Below are 22969 nucleotides of genomic sequence, written 5' to 3' on the forward strand. Positions count from 1 at the left end.
TTGAAAACAACTTAAAGCTGGTCTAGAAACCCCACTTTGGAGCCAGGAGGGGACGAACAGCAACAATACCTCCTTTAGGCCTGTTAAGTGTGGATTCTTTTCTGAGCTGCTTACACAAATGGAATCAGTACACTGCTCTTAGCACAGTCTCCATCCTGTATGTCCACGAGAGACAGTGTGGCGAGCCAAACCACATGGACAATGAAAACCCAGCAGCAATTCTGAGCTACATACGTACATGACACAGAGTGCAAGAGAGACATTCTTCAAGAAAGCATTTACCATCATTCCTTATCTTACACTTGCTTATTTTAAAAAGATGTGTGTGTGTGTTTTCCCTGTATGCGTATCTGTACACTATGTGCATGCGTGGTGGCTGTAGATGCCAGGAGAGGACATTGAATGCTCTGGAACTAGGGTTCTAAGTAGTTGTAAGCTACCATATGACCTGTAGGAATTGATCCTGGGTCCTCTGGAAGAGCAACCAATGCTCTTAACCTCTGAGCCATCTTTGTGGTCCCTTATTCTCTAATTATTAGTAGGCAGTTCCTTGAACTTACAGCCTCAAGACAGCTTCATCTCCCTTGCCCTAACTGAGAACAGATAAAGGCAATGGCTTAAAAGAAAGGGAGATGACTCTGTAATCCAGCAGATTCATAGGGATGCCGCAGTTTCAAAGGAGAACCTGTTTGGTGAGTACTTTACTCAAAGCAACTTCACCCAGTTCTGCCACTGCCTAATAGTGGCCATTTTTATGTGTTAACCATACAGAGGCTGATGTGGAACTTACATCTTCCAGTTTAATGAACTCTTTTGAGTAAGAATTTTTCATCTGATTAAATTTGGTAACAGCTCACTGGATTATTAAGGACAGTTAAGTTTTAGTATAATGACTGTTGTCAACCTCTAAATAGACTATTCAAAGGAATGCTTTTTTGGGCTTTGTCTTGCTCTGTCATGTTTCCAGTATATCCTGCATTTCTTACATGTAAATATGATTTCATGAAGCTAATACAGGAGCTTATGCAAATGTCTACCAAATCTACAAGGTGTAATTTGGTGATGCTTTGTGCTAATTTTTCAAAAAAAATTAGTCTAAAACTTTTCTATCACTTATTTTTGAAATTATAATATAATTACATCATGTACCCTTCCCATTTCCTCCCATAATGCCCTTCAATATACTCTTCCTTGTTCTCTTTTACATTTACGGTCTCCTTTTTCATTAGTTCTTATTATATGCATATATGTACATGTATATGCTTCTATATATCATCTGCTCAGGTTACTCTTCTATGTTTTCAGGGCTGACCACTAGGTATTGGATAGCCATTTCTGGATAGCCAGTGGTGTGCTCTTCTCTGGGGAAGACATTTCTCCTGCTCTCAGCATTCCTGAGTTGGCTGAAGTTCTTTTTGGGAGTTAGTATACAAAGGCTTTCCCCGAAGCATCTACATGGTACGCATCACTACACTCAATTCTTAGTCGTCTCCTGCCCTGTGACCCGGCTCCCTTCTCTCTTTCCCCCAGAGTAGCCTTCCTCCCTGCTTTCGTGGCTCGCTGACTCTATCACTCCCTTTGGTACTTTAAAAGAAATTCTCCAGATTATTTGTACAATGTGAGTCATGGCAAGTGCGCGCTCCAGCACAATGACAGGAATCCAAGGAAAGTGAGTGCCCTTCAGGGTTTCCAGCCAGAGCAGCCAGTGAGAGCAAACCCATCCCCACCCACCGCAGTCTTCTAAAGGGTATTTAGAGTGCACTGTCTGTGTCAGAGACTCAAAGTGTCAAGGGGACTTCTATTTTCTTCTGACTAAGCCCTAATCTATGCCTCTGCAACTCCTTCTAACACTCAAAGCAGAGTGAAGTCATCAGTGTTTTCGGCTGCGATGCAAAGTCCGCGCACGGGTCACAGTCTCTCTAATTACGGGTGTGCTTCTGCTGTGATTCACCTAAGATGCAGAAAGCAAGCTCGTGGGTGATGGGAAGAATATGAGGGGAAATCACTTGCAATATTTAATCATGAGGATGTGAGCACAGACCACGAGGTCTCTTGGCTCGGGGCCCGTTGTTTATTATGAACGAAAACCTCAAAGCCAAAGCCAATAATAGCCATGACTCGACAATCTGACACACTTGTTAACCCCGTTAACATGAATCCAGCCTGGCTGAACTCTGACCCAATCATCACAATTGCAGAATTATTGTGATTAAACAAAAGGATTGACCAAAAAGATTCAGCTTGAAATGGCTGCTTCTATCTGTGAGTACCTAACCAAAAAATAAAATAAAAAATTTAAAACACTGGGCATGTGTAAGAAGCTTCCAGATAAAGCAGTAGATGCCTTAGATAAAGAATCTTCTTCAGAGAGTGCAGACATAGCATTTGAGAAATAAACACTTCTTGAAGTCATAGAGTGCAGCACGCTATGTTTGAGAATTCAGCAACTAGAAAAAAGAACAAGTGTGAGATGTGGGTGAACAAATGTGAAATGTGGTATGGAACACAAGAATGAAGGACCCAGAAGAGTCCTGTAATGTCTCCACTAGCTCTTTTACTATTAAGTGGTACACAGGAAAGAAGACTGAGACTTGAAAACAGTAAGCGGAGGCGGGCCAGGTTCCCCGAGATCTTTCTGATGTCTCAGGTACACATTTCTAAGGACCGGTACTCGGGTGTGGCTGGATCCTACCCTCCTACCGTGTGGATACGGTGAACCGTGAACCGGCTCAGTAAGGCAAGCCCTGCCCTTAGCAGGCTGTAGCAGAACTGGAAGTACACTCAGGACTTCTGACTCTTAGTCTAGGGTTCCCTCTGCTAAGCCATGCTGGCTCACACAGACATCTCAGCATCCCAGTAGCTACTATTAGCTGCCCATGAGGAGAAACAAGCACAGGGCATAGAAGGCAGCCTCTCTGTACACAGTCCTAAGTCGGCCACCTGCTACCTGTGGGGCACTGGTCAAATTACACATTTCCGTTCCGTCATCTACAAGGTGGGGACAGGAATACTGTCTACCTCGTGGGTGATGAGGATTGTTATGCTAACACATACTAAGCTTTCTAGCAAGTCCATCACGGTGTTAGTACAGAAGAAGTGCCACGACTGTTTACATAACACGTTAGATAACAGGGTTCCTCGCCTCAGATGATTGACACCTTTTCTAAAGTCCTAGGTATAACATACTGAGCATAAGAATTCATGTGTTAAGTACAACATTGCAACATGCTATGTTCTCAAATCCTGGGGAGATTCTTTTTCTATGGAAATGATTTGCTATGAGTCTTTTATAAATGAAGCTGTCTGGCCTTTAAGCATGAAGTTTCTTAATGAGAAATAGTTTCTGATTCTGAGTAATTATGTTATTTCCAAGCATTTGTGTGCAAAATCATCACTTTAGGCACTTCTTAGAATGTAGATTCTCAGACGAAATCTCTCAGGGTCTATTAGTCTGGAGTGGACCTAGAAATTCATTCACATTTCAGTCCTCTCCCCAGTACCCACCCCCCAGCTGCCTACACGACAGGCAGTTCACAAAACTAGTCTATGAAACTGTCCTCCACAAAGCAACATGGCAGATAGTGACGATCAGCTAATATTAAATATTAGCTAATATTTGAAGATACTTAGTGCGTGGGGGAGGGGGAAGATATTTTTCTCTCTTTCCTCGTCTACAATGACTGCTTTTAATTTGGCTTATGAACTCAATATGACTTTTAATAGGCTCTTTATAGGTGGGGACGATATACATACACACACAACACATCTTAGACACATCCTCACATCTTGTATTTCAAAAGATATGCACAGTGAAGCTAAAGTGACTGAACCGGCAATAATGGCAGCCATGGTTGACAGAGCTGTCATCCTGGCAGGCTGCTGGCCGGGCTCCGAGCTCACACACACATCTATCCTGTCTGATGTGTAAGCTAATAGCATTCTGGATCTGCATCCTGCCCCCTCCCCAGCCAGCTCTCTCCCTCCCCCCAGCAGCATCTCTGAACAAGAAACTGTAACTGAATCTGCCCGTGTGCGGCTGAACAAGAGTCCTCTGTAATCCTGCTGTGTTTGAACACTTTCATGGCTATTACACTGCCAGTGTCACACTGGGGTTTCGATCCTCAAGTGACTCCTGTAAAGCATCCAGGCATCATCGGCACTCTGGAGAATATAGGTGAGTATATGCTGTGCGTAGCACGAACACTTACGGAATGTCTTTCTGACGACCTGCTTTTCCCTGTTCAAGCGAGACACAGTAAATACACCTTCACTTCATCACTGACAGAAGTCAATTGCAGTGGAGAAAAACAACCAGACACACGTTCTCAGTTACCGTGACCTTTAGGAAAAGATCCTTTTAAATATTAGCTTCCCTTCACATGCTTTGCCACTTGGCAGTAAGCAGTATCCTGCAGCAGGTGAACATAGGATCCCAGCTAACACACTACAGGCCACAGATGGGCAATGCCTTCAACTGAGTTAGCAGGCAACAAATCTAAGGCAACAAGAACGGGTGGGAGGGATGAATGGGAAGAAAACGCAGCAGAAAGGCGGACACCCGAAAGAGCACCGTGCTGGGGCCAAGGCACTGAGCTGAGGGCTAGCCTCAGGCCCTGGGGCTGCAAGCTCCAAGCAGCAGTCTTCTCACGAGATGGGCAGCATGGCAGCAGCTCCTTCACACCCAGCACGTACATAAAATAAAAATAATCCACTTACAGTGAAAAAAAGCAGTCTCTAGGTAGCTGAGCGAACACCGTCAGCTTCAATGACCTCTATTTAAATAAACTTGAAAGCCAGGATGGATGACTGACCAAGACATATATTAATTATGAAGCAGGCTTGTGCTGCAACAGGAGAAAATGGGACAGGCTGGACGGGGATGGTGGATAAAGACATTACTCTCTGCTCTGCCCTCCACCGAACAACCACACTTTGGCAGTTTTATAAGGTTTATTAAACATTTACAAAACAGGTAAGCTGTTTAAAGTTATTTTGTCAGGAAGCCGGGCTAACAAGTAGGCAATGCACTACAGGAAGTCGGTGTCAGAGGTCCTCACGTGTAGGTTTAAGAAGGGAGATCATGTCACCACTTCAATAGAGATAAAGGAATTAAAAAAAAATTTAAGGGGCCAGTGAGATAGGTAGAAGCAGTCACCATTTAAGCATGATGACCTGAGTCCAAATGCCAGACTCCAGGGTGGAAGAGGAAAATCTACTCCCAAAAGCTGTCCTCTGACTTCCACACATGAGCTAAGACATGAGTGCTCACAGTCACACATCATGATGATGATGATGAAGAAATAATTTTTAAAATAATTTAAAAGTGGCTGAAGGAATGAACAGGAGTCAGTACACAGACATGCTTGCCTCTGGCCTCTGCAGGCTGCTTTCTCTCTATGGGATACTCATTCCCAGGGTATCTGCAGGTTCCACCCCTCTACTTCAGTCAGGTCATGACTCTGACAGCCATATTTAAAATAGCACCTGGGGCTTGCAGCGATGGCTCAGCAGTGAGGAGCACTGGCTGCTCTTCCAGAGGACATGGGTTGACTCCTAGCACCCACATGGCAGCTGCCTACCATAGGTAACTATAGTCCCAGAGGGTCTGAAGCCCTCTTCTGGACTCTGTGGGTAGTGCACACACATGGTGCCATAGACAGACAGACAGACAGACAGACACACACACACACACACACACTCACACACACACCTGATCACTCTGGTCCCCTTTACTTCCTGAGTTTCCTTTGTAGCATATCATCTGACATTGACAGAGTCCTGCATTGCCTGCCACTGAGTATCACAGCATGGGTCCGTGAAGACGGCTATGGCCCCACATCCTACAGCACTATCTCACACGGAGGAGGCTCTCATTAACTGTCATTAAGTGAATGAATGAAAGAGAGCGATGGGCTCTTCCTTAAACTCTTACGGGCGTACTCTCAGAAGTCTATTTTATATTTTACGGGAAAGAAGATGAGATTAAACAATAGGAAGCTGCTGGTTGGATTTCCTCAAGTACAAGAAGGAAAACTTCACAGTTTACAGGACTCTTTCCTGCTAAAGTTCAAAGGGAGAAAGGTCTGCTCACTCCCAATGACACAATTTACTACTGCTTGGAAATACCAAGGCAATTCCATGAGAAAAAGAAAGACAGGTATAAACATTAGACAGGAGGAGGCCAACACCACTTACATATAATTTTACACCTAGAGATCCCAGAATTTTGTATACAAATTATTTAAAATAATAAAAATACAATAAGCAGCTGGACACTTTTTTATCTTTTCTTTATCTTTTGACAGAAAATAAAGCAATATGGTTTTTATAAGGGATATCAGAGGTAGAATAAATGGAAATGATACCAAGAGTAATAAAGTCCTAAAGGTTATAAACAAAATTTGTTAACAAAATAGGAGGCACTGTTCATTAACATTTCACCCACCGAATGATTCCTTAACACAGGTAGACAGAACACTGAATGGAGAGGGGGTTCCAGAGGTCAGATGATGCAAACGCAGTTTAGATAAAGCTCACTAACTCCAAGGGGGATATTTGAAAAGAAATCCTACTCATAAAGACATTGTCAGGTTTAACAGTTGGCCAGGGGTGGCTACTACAGAGAATATTAAACTACATTACGGTCATGTAAGGTATTAGAATGTGCCAAAGTCTAAAACTAGTTGTAGTAAAAAATTTCAAAACTCAGTAATTAAAAATTCAATAAGAGTACTTTCCTTGGTGTAAATGTGGGTGGTGTGGTAGCACTGAAAGCTGCTACATACTCACTCAGGTAAGACTGTTTGAGGAACTTTCTAAAAGGCTGGATTCATTGTACATGGATATATGTATGTATGTATGTATGTATGTATGTATGTATGTATACACACATACACACACATATGTATATATATATCCCCTACCTGAGAACTAGCCTAGTCAGGAGCAGGAGGATTGCTGCAAGTTCAAAGCCAGCCTTGTTACACAGTGAGCTCTCAGCCAGCTGGGACTTCATATCGAGACTATGAAAAAGCAAAAAGACACCAACACACAACACCCCGCCCCCAGTTCTTCTTAAGAGACAGGCAGGTCACGCCTCTTTGCTTGCTTTTAACTCCCCTCCACTGAGAAAGACAATCACTTTTAAAGTCTCTGGAAAGAGAAGCACACAAGGCTTACTCTTGGCTTTAACTATGACAACAAACTATTACAGTTTTAAAAATTTCACTGTTTTTAGAGTCTTAACAATATAAGCAAATGAATTCCAGCTGGGTAGTGGTGGTGGAAGCCTTTAATCCCAGCACTTGGGAGGCAGAGGCAGGTGGATTTCTGAGTTCGAGGCCAGCCTGGTCTACAGAGTGAGTTCCAGGACAGTCAGGACTACACAGAGAAACCCTGTCTTGAAAAACCAAAGAACCAAGGGGGGGGGGGAGAGTTTGAATTCCCAATTCCACTGTTGTTTAAACAAGAGCAGGGCCTCTCATAGCTCAGGCTAGCCTTGAACTTATTCCATATCTTCAGCTATAGCTCAGGCTGGCCTCCAATTCACCCATGTGCAATCACCTGTTAGATGCTTGGATTGCAGGCACTGCTAATCATACATAACAATTCTTGGTATCAGACCTACAGATCTTGGCCCATTCTTTGTGCTCAAATAGAAAAGAAGTTAAACCCTCAAAATACTATTGCTATGTTCTTCTCAATTCATTGGGAATAATAATTTCTCTATTTTTTTATTTACCTTTTTTGGCTTAAATTTATAGCTTTGTAGACACTAAGCAATACTCTACCACTGAGCTACACTGCCAGTCCCATTTTTCTATTTATTTTTAATTTATTATTACTATCATGTGGGAGAGGTGTGCATGCGTGCATACACGAATATGCCATGGCCTGTATATAGAGCTCAGAAGAAAACTATAGACTCAGTTCTCATTGCACCTTTTCGTGGGTTCCAGGGATTGAACTAAGGACGCCAGGCCTGTAGACCAGTGCCTTGATGACTAAGCCATCTCACAAGACCCCACTCTTCTGTTTTAAACAGCCTTTTCCTTACTTGGAATATGCTGGCGAAACCCAATATGGGTTATCTTCTGCTGCTTTGGCATGGCGCAAAATGGCTTCCCGGGGATTGCTGTCGTCGGTCTTGTCCAAAGCGATGTTCTTCACAATGTAGGAGGACAGGGTGCCCCCGTGGGTTCCAACTCGGCCACCACGACCTGTTTCAGAGAAAAAGCCCCGATTAGAGAGAACATGAACAAATCTGTGTCTGCTGTGTCCTGAGCTCAGATCTCAACAGTGCTTTATCATCAGCTTGTGTTGTCAAAGCTAAGAGCCATCTGCCTTTAACATCCCTTTAACATTTAATAACAGGAAGAGACATTAAAAAAAAATGCTCTGGCTGCTTAATTTACAAAATGATACTGGTTTTTAAAAGGTGGGGAAAAACCCAAAACATTTTCTTAAGGACTGTACTAAAAACTGCCCTGGCATGGACTTACTGATATTCAATACAAAAGGTAACTTCTAATCATTAGCTGCTATTTTAGCTGTAAACAAATATATTTTAGAGGGTTACTCCTTGTATATTATAGGTACTTTGCTCTCTGTCCTGAGGGAAAACAAGCCATGCGAATGCACGGACTCTCCTTACTTTTTTGCTACGACTGCCTTGGCAGACAACAAGCTTAGGGGCGAAGATCTGTGTCCTGCTGGGTCTCTCATAACAAAAAAAATGGGCTGGCATTTTAGAAAATTCTTTTCAGAAATGATGTTTAGAAAGATAAACACATGACTAAACAAATAACACTAGAAGATAAATTTCCTTAATTAGGAAGAAACCGTTTTTTAAAAGACCAATTGCTACCGGCTTTCTGTGCCAATAACTACCAGGGCTCTCAGAAGGGAGGAGCCGGCCCTGCAACATCTCCTACTTACGGTCTTCCTTCTACCTTCCAGTGACATGGGCAGCTCCTCCATCTTACCACACGGAGCTAAGCCATGGCTACTCTCTGCCTCGGGTGAAACCTAATCCAGCTTAAGCCACTACTGAGAGCAGCAGTTTTAGCCCTGGCTTCCAAGGAGCCCCAGAGTTCAAGTGAGGTCACCGAAGGCTCGAGCTAGGGAGGGTAAAGCCCCACGTATCTCTCTGTTTCAGCACTACATCCCTGGAAGCTCTACACATTGTGACTCCGGTGCTAGCCGAGAAGACATCTGAAAGCCACTAGTGTCCCTGAAGATCAAGAAGATCTCAGGCCCTGAAGCTCTCTCCACCTCCGTATCAATGACACTACCCTGACCCCTCCTTCCCCTGCAGACAAACCGGCTGCTTCAGTCACCTGGGCCTGCTACAGGAGGCTCTGGTTTGTGGGACTTCAGGGGGTCCAGTCTGTCCTTCTCCAGCTGTTTCCTCGTACTTCGCTGGCGGGGCTCACGGAACATGGGCAAGGCATGAGCTGTGAGGAGTCACATTTGAAAATTTTCATTATAATAATAACCCTTCATCCAAAAACATAGCTAATGCATGACTAACTGAAACATGAAATGGAAATCATAATGACAGCCTTCATTTAATAATAAAAGACAGGCTTACTGTAACCAATTAGCCAATTCTGTTTGATACCAGACTCCTTGTTCACCTCGGCTGGCAGCGAATGACACTCAGGAAGCGCCATCAAACACTGTCTTGGAAACACTGGGAAGGCTCATCTCCCTAGCCACGGAGAAACACTTCATAGAATCACTTTCTTATTTTTGCTTAGAGGGCCCAAATATGAGTAACCCCAAGAACGTGCCGGTCAGTCCTTGAGGTTCTTCAGAAACCTAATAAATGCCGGAATCACGTCACATGTGTCTGAGGTGTGGCCCCCTCTCGGCAGAGGCGTGAAAACACAGAGGAGTAACCACAGAGGAGAGCACTTAGCCCTGCTTCCACTCGGCTGGCCCATAGAACAAGGGGGTGACACAGGCACATGTACTCAGCTACTGTCAAGCGTTCAGATAAAAAGAATATGGACTTAAGGGGAAACATTTAACATTTGGGAGGATAGGGTTATTGTAGAGTATTAAATAGCTATCTTCTTCTTGACCTAGAATTTCTTCCAGCCATTAGATATAAATTTAAACATGTTTTAAAAGAGAAAACACTTTCAGAGAACTGGAAAAGACAGGTTATAATCTAAAGGAAACATCTCCAAAACCCTTCCAGTCCCCATCAGATCCTCTGGCCCTACTTCTGATTGCAGCCAGGCAGTACCACTCACCTTAAACCGTGCCTGCCATGATAGGGAAGCTAAGCACATTACTCCCCTTACTCTTGTCAGGCCGTGAGACACGCAGTCCTTTTAGGTGGGAAAATTGCCTTTTACTTCCCATGACTGGGGGCGGTGTGTGTGTGGGGGGTGTGTGTTAAGAAGGCCGCATGTAATCACATGAGCTGGACTGGCTATGACCCCAACTTTAACACTTCTACTCTTGCAAAGAGTGTCTTGGGATCTCTTGACCGACCACAAGCCCCGTGGAACTTGGTCTCACAAGAGACCCATCACCGGGAAGAAGGCCAGCAGCAGAGCACCCTGGGCCACTCTATTACTCATCTCTGTGGCATCCGAGATTTCCTTCCTGGCCTCTTACAGGTCTGAGGCTGTGGTTTTCAGAACATAGACCTGTCGGATGAATAGGGTTGTATGACCCATCTGAGAAAAACCATTCTGCCCCAGACAGTTCGTTTGATACAGAAATTCCTCCAAGTATGTTAGTACATGGTCATAGATTCCTTGTCTAATCTCCCTGATGTTCAGAATCACACTGCAGGCCTCCTGAATCTTGTTGATTCACAGAATAACATGTTAACCTAGAACACTGTAATAGAATAGTGTGTTCAGCTCAGGAAGGCACTTCCCATTTAGGCGAGGAGTTACATGAGGCAAGCCTCATTTTTGTAAACGACCAAGAAGCTAAAGTGATGCTGTCATGTGACTTGTACCTGTGTCCACATGACAGGACATAATGTAATAGATGCCACCCTTTCTGATTTCAAACCAAGTAATGAACAAGACCACAGAGAAGAGCACCGGAAGACAGAGGGATGCTGACAACAACTTACGGGTGATGATGTAGTCCTGGGTTAGTGTCTCAGCTTGTTTTGCCTTCCTCTGGGTTTTAACCACACATAGTTTTGCTCCCCTACGATGAGTTGGAACAAATTATTTTCTTTAGTGCATTTTAGGAATAGGTAGAGGTGAAACACTAAATTTCTGGTCCCATCAGAGAGTCTCAAAGCTCCCTCCTCTCCCCCTCCCCCTCCCCCTCCCTCTCCCTGTATGTAGTAGACCCCAGCAGAAATTACTCTATGATAGATGCAGGAAACACTGGAAGATCTTGGCCAATTCATTTAAAAAAATTTTTTTAACCCATGCAAAACACGGCTGTAGTATTTTCATTAATCGAGAGATTTTTTTAATCTGTGCAAGACCCTGCCTTTCTGAGATGGGGTCTTAGTGACAATGAACTTTCCAGAAATTCACATCTACCAGTGTCACCCACCAAGTGAAAGATTGGGAGAGGTACCAAGGCATTCAGGACACTAAAGAGAAATCCACAAAAGTAATTTAAGAACATAAGGATGTTAAAGAGATTTTGCAAGTTAAGCAAGGTCACAGGATTCCATGTTTAGCCTATGTTCCAGATGAAAGCAACCAAGGTCCTCCACTCAGCGGGACCTAGCATGGTGTATGTCCATATCTCAAATACGCCGTTTTGAGTGTCTAAGCTGGAGTATGCTTTGTGGCATTGCTCAGGAGCTACAACCTGATTAATGGAAGGTCTATTTAAGATCTTACCTCACCTTAGTGGTACAGAGCTCTGAAGAAAATATACATAAGCAAATCTTATAGATCCCAAGTAAAGATAGCACTTTCCAAATGGGTGTCATAATATAAGGCTGGCATTCTTTTTGAGTGGATTCCATTCACACTAACTAGCATTTTTACTTTATTAACAAACAAAATCCTACTTCTTCTTAGATATCATTTTATAATGTTATTTTATAGGACAAAGGTTTCAACACGGGCTCAGGAACCTCTGAAGACAGGATGGTCCACTTCTTACTAGAGCAAAATTATGGTCAATGAAAGTTCATTCATAAAGATTAGCTTTACTGTCCTTAGAAAGCATGTAGGAGCTCAAAAGAGAAGGGCACAGGCTCGGCATGTGACTCTGTATACAAACCAGAACAGGAAGGACCATGCTCCTTGGGGTGGTAGCCCATGTCCATCTCATGGAAAAGAAAGTGTTAATACCTGAGGAGCTAGGTGAGCCTCTCCCAGTTTCCAGACCTTGGGATTAAACTGGTATGCTTATGTCTGACCTGGGGCGAGCTAAGGGCCCGGAAAAGTCCATTCACAGGCTATCCCTTTCAGTCGATACAGCATAGCCTCATCAAATACACAAACTAGTAACTACTAAAAGCTCCCCACAAAAGGTAAAACAGGCAAGCTGCTGCTGTGTCTTGTGAGTGGCCACTCCTGTTTGCTAATACCTCACATGCATCTCTGCTGATGCCACTGTCCGGGGAGTACACGGAGCAAGCAGGACTCCCCCCACCCTGCACTCAACATTTCAGCCAAAGGACTGCAAATCCCTGGGCAACTTTCCCTTTGAATTTGATGCGGATCAAGGGTGAGATCTAAATCCCATTTAAAGCACAATGCTAGGAGTCTAAGGCTTTACTGGGTACCAGCTGCCTTTTCTAAAAGGGCGGATCCCCATCAAAGGGGGATGAATAGAAGCCAGGGTGAACCCAAGCCCTCCCCAGTTGTCATCCATCTCAAACAGGCTTTTCCAAGAAATACCTCTGACTCTTGTTGGGGTCGTAGTACACTTTTGCCAGTCCATTTCCAGTTCCAACCATGATCTGGTTCAGCTTTGGATGCCACAGGCAGCGGACCACACTCTAGAAAGAACAGCCATACAAGTCAAGTCAGGTGACCAAATAAAAAACTGAGGGGGAGGGAAGAGTCCTGCTGGGGCTTTGATGGTCAGTTTACTAGGGAGTCAAGTACTGGTGGGAGAGAAACCCATAACTTTCCAGATCTAAATCATAGCATTGTGTTCTCTGTGAGTGAAATCCATACCGCCTCTTACCACCCACTCAAAGTCCCACAGAAATACAAGATGTTCATTTCTGGACCTGACCCTGTTCCTGAGAGCCTTGGAACCAGGGCTGGGCAGTCCAGTTCCGATGTGAGGCTGGCACTATGGAGCGCTGGCTTCCTGTGACGCTCCCCACCGCGGCAACCTTAGATCTGCTGTTCATGCTTTGACACACACAATATGTTCCACTGGCCTCAGACTGAGGCCAGGTGCTTATTGTTTTTAGTTCACAGAGATCCAAGTCTCATTAAGATCTTTTTTTTTTTTTTTTTTTACAAAGAGCACATATTGGTAGACAATTAATAATCTCTCCCACCTATGAGACAAAACAGCAACGCCATGACAGAAATAAAGCAGATATCAATTGCAGAGCCTTGATATTAACCTGATGGGAAGCTATTTAAAGAGGTGCCTCACTGGAAGCTATGGTCTGAATTCATGTCTGGTGATGAATAACTGGTACTCTGGGGTCCCAAAGAACCTGAGTCCTGAGTTCTCACAAGCTGTTTTCAATTTTCTTGGGGTTAGGAGGAAAGATGGGAGGGACAGCATAAAGCGAATCAAGGGGGGAGGGGACCATGAAGCTGACACTGGGAAGCACAAATGCCACACACTACATTCTACAAACCTCATTTGGAGCAAGAGGAGGGGAAACATGAATTCATCGTTGACTAACAGCCCACTTCCTGCACGCATGCACACGGACTAAAGGGAAAGAGGGACAACTGACATCTGAGGTCCTCGAGAGAAGATCAAAGCACTGCAGCCCTGTCTGCTGCACCGCAGCCCTGTCTCCTGCACTGCAGCCCTGTCTCCGCAGGCTGGCCTTCTTTAGCCCTTGCCTCTAACATCCCGCTCTTCCATTAAGAAGGAAGACCTGCAAACTCTGAAATCCCTTTGGTAGAAACTCTACTCTCACCTGACTGGTGATGCTTAAATGGCTGCAAACCCTTTTCTGATACTCCAGAACTATGGAGAAAGCTACAAAGAGCCTGCAAGTTGCTAATTCACATCCAACAATACTCCAAGGTGGTTTGTAAGCTGTGTGCCACTGAAGTGGGCTGAGTCATTCCAGAGTCAGTGTTGGCATCCTCCTGCCCCGCCCCGTGGAGGTGAAGGTGGGGGTGGGGCGGGCTGAAAGAACAGGTCTCCACATTTCCTTAGCTTTCCTCAAATCTGGGGCGCTGCTCTCCAATGTCGGCTAGCAAGCAAGTGTTAAAAAGCAAATCAAACAACAGTGACAGTAGACACACTTGCCCCATTTGAACCACTGGAGTCCTTTACACTTGATGGCTCAGTTTTCCTTCCTAATGTTCTCTCCTCTACATGCATTTGGTTAGTTATGAGGAGGGAGGATGTGTGCACCACAGTGCATGTGCAGAGGGCAGAGGGCAGAGGGCAGAGGGCAGAGGGCACAGGAGTCCATTCTCCCCTACTCAGGCCCTAATGATGTTACCCTTTAAGCCCACTTTATTTAAAGCCATGGCCCTTTAACTCCATTCACTCTGCTTCCCTTTCGCCATAGCATATATCTTTAATACAGAATTTGATTTTTTAAATTAATTTTGCTATGCCTTTCTCAACTAGAATTCATGTTCCATGGCCAGAGATCTGGATTAGCTTTGTTCAGCAGTATATTCCGGGTCCTTAGATTAATGTCTGGTACTCTTCAAGTAAGTTAAAAGCTATTCCTGAATGGGTTACTTTGTTAAGCAGAGTTGGAGACAATTTTCAATTTAAAAACTATCCTTTTCCATCAGGAAGAATTTGATGTCTGTGTATTATAACCAACCATCATACAAATCCAGCAGGGTTGATTCTTTCTGTAGTCCTGGAGAGAATAGACACCTATGAACCAGAGAGCAAGAAAAGGGGCCAAGGGGCTTTCAAGTGCCTTCAGAAACCCCAGCCACCCACGAATGGTCCCAGGACAATGCTAGCGACATGGCTTTAGAGTTCTTTCTCTTCCTTGGTTCTCTACAGGTCTGGCTAAGCAGTTACTGGTTCTCAAGTGAGCAGGGTGCAGAATTGGAAAAGATCCACAATGTAGGCCTGATAAATTCCAAGACACCCAGCCAAACAGGCAGTTTCCAGGGGCAGCAGGTTACTGTTACTCTCTCCCTTTCCACAGAGGGTGTAAATGTTAGAGAGGCGACTGCTCAGGCCAACAGACCAACGTCTGGTTGCTTTCCAGGGAGTCTGAAGGCATTTCACCTCTATTCCTGCTCCAATTCTTTATCTCCAGAGCTCCAAGACACAGCCCACAGGACTGCCCAGCAGTCGCTGGCAGACAATCACATTTACCCGCTTCTCACGCACAAGCAGGGGATTGCAAGTAAGAGCCCTTGACCTAAACAGTTAGTCCAGAGACCACTCCACTGTGGCAATGAGTCACCCAGGCAGCCAATGGGAGGCCGGCGAGAAGATCAGCTTAGGCACAGGACACTTGAGGCTCAATTACCTTAAGACTGGTTATTAATCAAATCCTACAGGGATTCCAAAACACAGAGTGAAGAAACAAGAGTTCAAAGTCAAAGGTGGGTGGGCCTTTTTTGTTTATTAATATTTATTGTATGTGTTTAGCTGACCTTTGCAAACTTTGCAGCTAATGTGCCTCCATACTTTGTCCTGTCAAGGAAATGCATCTTATAGCAGAGAGCTGGCCATTTGCCAAACCAAACAATCCCTGAGTCCGGCGGCAGCAAGCAGAGTTGCCACACTGCTAATTTGTCAGACATATACACTGGGCTTTGCTCAACAACAATGGACACGTGCCTGCTAGGAGCCCAGAACCATCAGAAGACAGATGAGTTATAAATACAAAGAAAGAGAGTGCAATCACTCATTTAGCCAAACAGCCCAAGCTCCTTCATCCTCTCTTTAAGAGATGCCTCTTTGGTTAACATGCCTGGACCTTTGACATGTTCTGAACAGTGCTGCAAAGCAAGGGAAAGACATTCCCAAATCAAGGGACGAGAGACAGTCCCAGGAACACCAGACCTACAATACCAAAGAGACAGCCTTTACCACAAACTGCACTGGAAGGACTTAGCTCTAGCAGCTGGCACCAAGAGCTAGCAAGTAATGATGGCACTCATAAGCAAGATGGCCATGCTCAGTTACAATACACAGATGTCCTCAACACAGAGATCTTCTATCCCTGCAGATACCAAAAGGAAGAGGGGAGATGAAGAGAGTGGCGTACACTACCAACAGTGTCAGGATTCCAAGGCAGCGATTCTGGAACTACGCCTTAGCAAAAGTGAGATGGCCACAAAAATTCCAAGTAATTATTTCTATGGTTTTCTGGTTTACTTTAACTGAAACCATGGAGACGAGCAGGGGAGGAAAGAAGAGCAGGGAGTGAACGTGAATTTTAGGACATGTGAGAAAGGAACTGTAGGTACCTGGAATTTTATATTATTATTCATTTATTTTTATTACATTTACTTGTTTATGTATGGGGGGCGCATGTGCTATGACAAAAATAAGAAAGTCAGAGGATAAGTTTTGGAAGACAGTCTTCTCTGTCCACCGTGCGCAGCTGGGGTACTGCACTCGGGCCATCAGGTTTGGCGGCAAGTGTCTTCCCACTGAGCCCTGGAGGTCTTTACAAAAGTAGTAACCTCATTCATCTCATAGATAAAAAACACCAAGCAAACAAACAAAGTAAACTGAGACCGGGAGAGGGCAGTGCTTGCGTAACTTACAGAGGGGAGGGAACGGGTACCCCGACTCTCTCGTTTATTTCCTTATGCTATGTACTATGCAGTGGAGCCTTGTATTGAACAGTGAACAAAACTGGGAGGTTTTAAATCGTTCCCAAACCTTTGCAACGTAGAACTAGAATCTTATCAAGTTGATTTTTGAAAGGAAAAAGGAGGCTGAGACCGTGGCTCGGTGGAAGAATGCTGGCCCAGAATTCAAGTGCCTTCCACTGAACCCCAGCAACGCCAGGAGACGGGGAGCAGATGGTACCAGTAAATCAGGGTTCACAAACGTTGCTATAAACGAACTCAATGCCTGAGCAACACCTTACATGTGTGTGATGCATATATCTAAACAGAAGACAAGCCCAGCATCCTTATAATTTTATACCTTAAACGGGATTATGTTCAAACACCACTTCCTGGTCCTTCCTAGCTGCTGACCCTCACTGAACACCACACACCATCTGTGATTTTCACCTTTGGTTTCTGTCTCGTGGAAGAAGGACAAAGAAGCAAACCTGATTCCTTGGAAGAAGCAGCAAGTTCAGTGACTTCCCATAACCCACCTGGTACCTATTTGGAAAATAGATGTGCACAGTTGTGCAGCCCTGTGTATAAGAAGCCCTAGTGAGTCTGCATCCCTGAGTGTGTGCGCCTGAACCTTAGTCCCCCCGAGCAGCCCCATTTCCACTCTGACAAGATGAAAGAAACGATCATGAACCAGGAAAAACCCACCAAGTGTGCATTGGTGGGAAAGGAACCCCTCGGAGAAAGAAGAAAGTGGTTCACACAACAGCCATAGCAGACGATAAAAAAACAACAACAAAAACAAACAAACAACCTGCATTTCTCCTTAAAGAAGTTAGGGGTAAACAGTATCTCTGGTGTTGAAGAGGTGAACATGGTAACAAACCAAGGACCAGGGATCCATTTTGTCAACCCTACAGTTCTGCAAACATCTCCACCATTACAGGCCATGCTGAGACAGAGCACCTCACAGAGCTACCTCCCAGCATCCTAAAGCAGCTTGGTGCAGATGGTCTGACCAGTCTAAGGACAGTGGCTGGTGCTCTACCAAACACTCTGTGGACGGGAAAGCACCACTTGCTCCTTGGAGAGAAGAATGATGGTGAGGTTCCAGATCTGGTGGAGAATTTTGAAGATGCTTCTAAGAACGTGGCAAACTGAATTGAAGCAACTTCTGAAGAAGTTACAGGAGCTCCTGTTTTATAACATGGCTGCTTATTTATTTATTTATTTATTTATTTGCTTATGGATCTGACAAAAATCTAAATCTCTAATATTGTGAAGCCCAAGCCCCCTGGACACTGTACCTCTTTTTGGTTTTTGCTCATACCTGATTCATTCTTAGCGGCAACTTAAGCTGAAGAAGCCTGGGAATAAAGTTTGGAAAAGGTTAATAAAAATCTTTGCCTAGTCTAAAAAAAAAAAAAAAAAAAAGCCTTAGCACTGTGGGTGGCCATCCCCAGGACTAACCACTACACTTAACCATGTGTCCTGATCACGCTGTCAGCCCCAAACAAATGAAAGATGACAGATGCAAACAGGAAGGTACCAGAGGAAAAGCACTTCAGATTCACACACGCCCATGACTCATTTCACAGAGAAAGGAAATGGTCTTCTGTATTAGAATACTGGGCAGGGGAGGCAGAGGAAGAAAGTGGGAACTGCTTCAGCTCTTCCAGGCTATTCATCTCCCACAATGCCAAGGACCAGCCTTGGAGACAGGTTCTGAGAGAAAGAGTGTCTGGGAGCAGCGAAAACAAATGGGCCCAAGCTAGCGGCCTATGTTCTGCTCAAGATGGCTCCTTAGATAACTCTCTGTAGATAGCTCTTGGCTCTGAAGTCTGCTCCAGACAGCCTTTGAGATTGCGCTCTCTCTGTCTCTCTCTGTCTCTCTGTCTCTCTCTCTCTCTCTCTCTCTCTCTCTCTCTCATGTGTGTGTGTGTGTGTGTGTGTGTGTGTGCGCGCGCGCGCGCACGGCACGCGTGTACGTGTGTGTGTGCGCGTGTTCTGCTCTGCTCTGCTCTGGACAACCCTTTCTTGCTATTCTAAAAGACTGATTGAGACAGCTCTCTCTGCTAGTAAAAATTCTAAAGCTCTCTAGATAGTTCATGGGCTTTCCAACCAAAGTCAGAAAAGCTACTATAAAAAAAATTCTTGGATTTTTTTTTTTTTTAGACCAAGTCAGAAAGCCTGTTAGAAAATTTCTAAAAGTAATTCTTAGGTTTTCCTATCAAAATCAGAAGGCCAGAAAAAAAATTCTAAAACTGTTATGTTCGCTCTTCAGAGAAGCTTCTCTGGCTAGCTGCTAGGAAACACTCTAAAACAGCTGTGTCCGCTCTCTAAGTAATTCGGAAACCTGCTGGAAAAAATCTAAAGAGCTATGAAAAATCCTAAACGACCTGAGTTCACTCTCCAGAGATCTCCAGACAACTCAGTTGTTGCTTTTGGTCTTTTGAGACAGGGTCTCGCGGTGCGGCCCTGGCCTGGAATTTGCTGCATATCCCAGGCAGCTCTCACACTTACTGTGATCTTCCTGTTTCCACCTCTCAGGTTCTGCAACCAGAGGTGAGGCCGCCACAACCGGCTTCTATCCTTTTATTAACGTACACCCCGATGTCAAGACAGTCCTACCATAAGCCAGACTTGTCATTTTCCTTGGCAATCTTTTCCTTTCTCTGTTCCAAGTAAGTTTTTTCTTTGATAAACCAGAGAGAAGCCTGATGGTGACAAGAAAAAGGGCTGGAGCAGCTCTCACGTGGCAAGAGAAAGGAGTGGGATGGTGTTGTTCTGCATCTGCTGTAACACCAGATAGTGCAGAGGTTCCCAGCATTCCCAGTGCTGCGACACTTCAATACAGTTCCTCATAGTGTGGTGACCCCCCACCCCCAACCATAAACTTATTTTCATTGTCACTTTATAGTGATAATGTTGCTACTGTTGTGAATCATAATGTAATTATCACACTGTGTTTTCTGATGGCCTTGGGTGACCCCTGAAAAAGGGTTGTTGAAAACCCACCCAGGGGGTCATGACCCATAGGTTGAAACTGCTATAGATACTATACTTTCAATTTTTCAATAATCATACACTAATTTCCATCACACCCATGGAAAACATATCTATTATGATCGACTTACTTTAGATTGTGCTATAAAGTTGAGGTAACCACTAAAGCAGCAAAAATCTGGAACCTGGTAGTTGTCCTTGATACTAAATGAACCACATCTGTATCTGATAATAAGCTTGCTTGAAGAATTTCATCACAAGAAAAAGTTCTCAGAGAAAATAGAATGTCTCTTGGGTAAAACAAATTAAATAAAACTTCCCTCATCTAATTCAAAACAACCAATGCTGGTTTGCTCCAACTGCAGAACTTGAGAAGAAAGTGTGACGACAGAGGAGGAAAAGAATTATTGGAGGAAGTCTGGTAATTGCTTTTATTGATGAGAGCTGGGGAGCAAGAAACAAGAGGACCCTAAAGCTGCAACCCACGGGGGCACAGATGGGTGGTCTGCCTGATCGGTTCGGAGACCAGAGGCCCTGACGGGGGGTTGGGGGGGACCGACCTCACACATCTCCACAGTGGGCATGGCATGGGCTACTGATATTCCAGGATGTGGAGGCCTCTCAGACCTGAATGGCATTTGAGGTACTGGAACCTCAGGGTACTCACCTCTAGCAAGGAATGGTCACATCTCTGGGTAGTACATGTCACCATTCATGAGGACCAGGTTGCAAAGGGGACAGTCGATACCCTCTGTTTCCCTGAAGGCTACAAAGCTGATGTTCATACTCTTCTAGTTGAAGTGAACCAAATCTAATCTTTCACTATTTTTTTTAAATCTTTCTTTGTGAATTATGTTTTTAAAATGTGTTTTCACTTTATTATGAAAATTTGGAAGTAAACAAAAACATCACACACCCAAATTAGCCAGCTCCAAAACCGACGATACGACATAAAGAGCTATGTGCAGTAAGAACTGGTCCTGTGGCTGGTTTTGCAGCACTTCCTTATCCTGGAGTATGGTTCTTCTTGTAATCAAAACTTTCCAAGTGTTTACAACCTGATCAAAATTGTTCCAACCCAATCTTCACAGACCCAAGCCCTTTATCTCTCATTTGCCACTATTTAGAGATAAACACAACAACAACAACAACAACCCTCAGGCCTTTGTTTATCTGAATAAAACACAAATGTATAAAGCATACTAAATCTCTAGCCACTAAATAAAAATATATGTGTGATCAAAGCCTGGAAATAATTGAGCAAGAAAAACTTTCAAGAAATGAAAAGAGAGCAGACTTTTGCTGAATAGGTGAGTTAGACAAGGTATTAAAAGAACAGCACTTATCCAGTAGTACAAGTAAAGGTGTTCTAGATATCAGATTGTTTTATTTAGCCTTCGGGATCTTGGAAACCCTTTCAATGAGACTATTATCTATGATTGCAGAAAAGGAAAACATGCATGAGATATGTGCTAACTATAGACATCTTCTATATTAAGTGAACGTTTGGCCAGAGGTCTGATAGAACAGCTAGAAAATGGGTTAGCACATTAGACAGACCCTTCATCGGGGTGGAGAAGAAAACCTCAAGAATCCCTACAGGACAGCGAGCCCCTCGCTGGCCCACAGTGAACATACAGTATGGCGGCAGCTGACTGAACAGGCTATCATATACACCTGTGCATTATTTACAGGCCAGCACCTTGCTCACCCCTGAGCATCTGTGAACGGAGATGCACTGATGCATGCTACCTGCACACACGTGCTCACAGCCACACAGTGGCTACCTGCACACACGTGCTCACAGCTCACAGTGGCTACCTGCACACACGTGCTCACAGTGGCTACCTGCACACATGTGCTCACAGCTCACAGTGGCTACCTGCACACACGTGCTCACAGCCACACAGTGGCTACCTGCACACACGTGCTCACAGCTCACAGTGGCTACCTGCACACACGTGCTCACAGTGGCTACCTGCACACATGTGCTCACAGCTCACAGTGGCTACCTGCACACACGTGCTCACAGCCACACAGTGGCTACCTGCACACACGTGCTCACAGCTCACAGTGGCTACCTGCACACACGTGCTCACAGTGGCTACCTGCACACATGTGCTCACAGCTCACAGTGGCTACCTGCACACACGTGCTCACAGCCACACAGTGGCTACCTGCACACACGTGCTCACAGCTCACAGTGGCTACCTGCACACACGTGCTCACAGTGGCTACCTGCACACATGTGCTCACAGCTCACAGTGGCTACCTGCACACACGTGCTCACAGCCACACAGTGGCTACCTGCACACACGTGCTCACAGCTCACAGTGGCTACCTGCACACACGTGCTCACAGCTCACAGTGGCTACCTGCACACATGTGCTCACAGCTCACAGTGGCTACCTGCACACACGTGCTCACAGCCACACAGTGGCTACCTGCACACACGTGCTCACAGCTCACAGTGGCTACCTGCACACACGTGCTCACAGCTCACAGTGGCTCACAGCAGCTACTGTGTGGGTGCTGGGAATCAAACCCAGGGCCTTTATAAGAAAAGCCAGGGCTCTTAACTGCTTAGCCACTTCTCCAGGACCTCTTTGTCTGGTTTTACAGAGTAATTAAGGACGTTTGTCCCTATGGTGTCTGGTTCTTTATCTGGCTTTGCCATTCATGGTCAGCATGTCTACACAATGAAATGTCGCCAGTTTAAATACATAGCTGCTAAGTAAAACAGAAGCTTTTGTGGAAAGGACAAAATAAAAGTTTCTACTTAATGAAAAAGAAATAATGCTTGCAGGTTTTGGAGGCCTAGAAACAGAAGCAGAAAGCATTTCCTTGTGAGTACTGGACGGGAACTCTGGCGAGCAGCTCTACCATCCATCCAGTCAGCGGTCAAAGGCCCCAGAAGACTGACAATAGGGGCGGGGCCTCTTTCTCCTCTCATTCCTTGCAGGCTGCCATCGGCTCATCTCACCGGGGCCTTCTACAAGGACGTTACTGTCAATCCGAGGACCCTGAAGTCACTCAGCTACAGGATTAAATCTGGATTCTACAGGAAACACTAT

The 22969-nt window shown here is 44.8% G+C and overlaps 1 protein-coding gene and 1 pseudogene across 2 annotated transcripts in view; one reads left to right on the forward strand and one right to left on the reverse strand.

Annotated features, from left to right (window-relative positions):
- Positions 1-22969, reverse strand: part of Wdr70 (WD repeat domain 70) — a 226155-nt gene that overhangs the window by 3170 nt on the left and 200016 nt on the right. For both annotated transcript variants that reach the window (NM_001081402.1, XM_017316701.2), the window contains exons 14-17: positions 12852-12952; positions 11105-11184; positions 9339-9455; positions 8057-8219 (exon numbers count right to left, since the gene is read on the reverse strand). In NM_001081402.1, the coding sequence (NP_001074871.1) occupies positions 8057-8219; positions 9339-9455; positions 11105-11184; positions 12852-12952 (461 nt within the window). The remainder of the gene's footprint in view (positions 1-8056; positions 8220-9338; positions 9456-11104; positions 11185-12851; positions 12953-22969) is intronic.
- Gm7686 (predicted gene 7686) lies at positions 17563-18050 on the forward strand (annotated as a pseudogene).

This window comes from Mus musculus, chromosome 15 (assembly GCF_000001635.26).
Source record: "Mus musculus strain C57BL/6J chromosome 15, GRCm38.p6 C57BL/6J".
In the NCBI taxonomy this organism is placed as follows: Eukaryota; Metazoa; Chordata; class Mammalia; order Rodentia; family Muridae; genus Mus; species Mus musculus.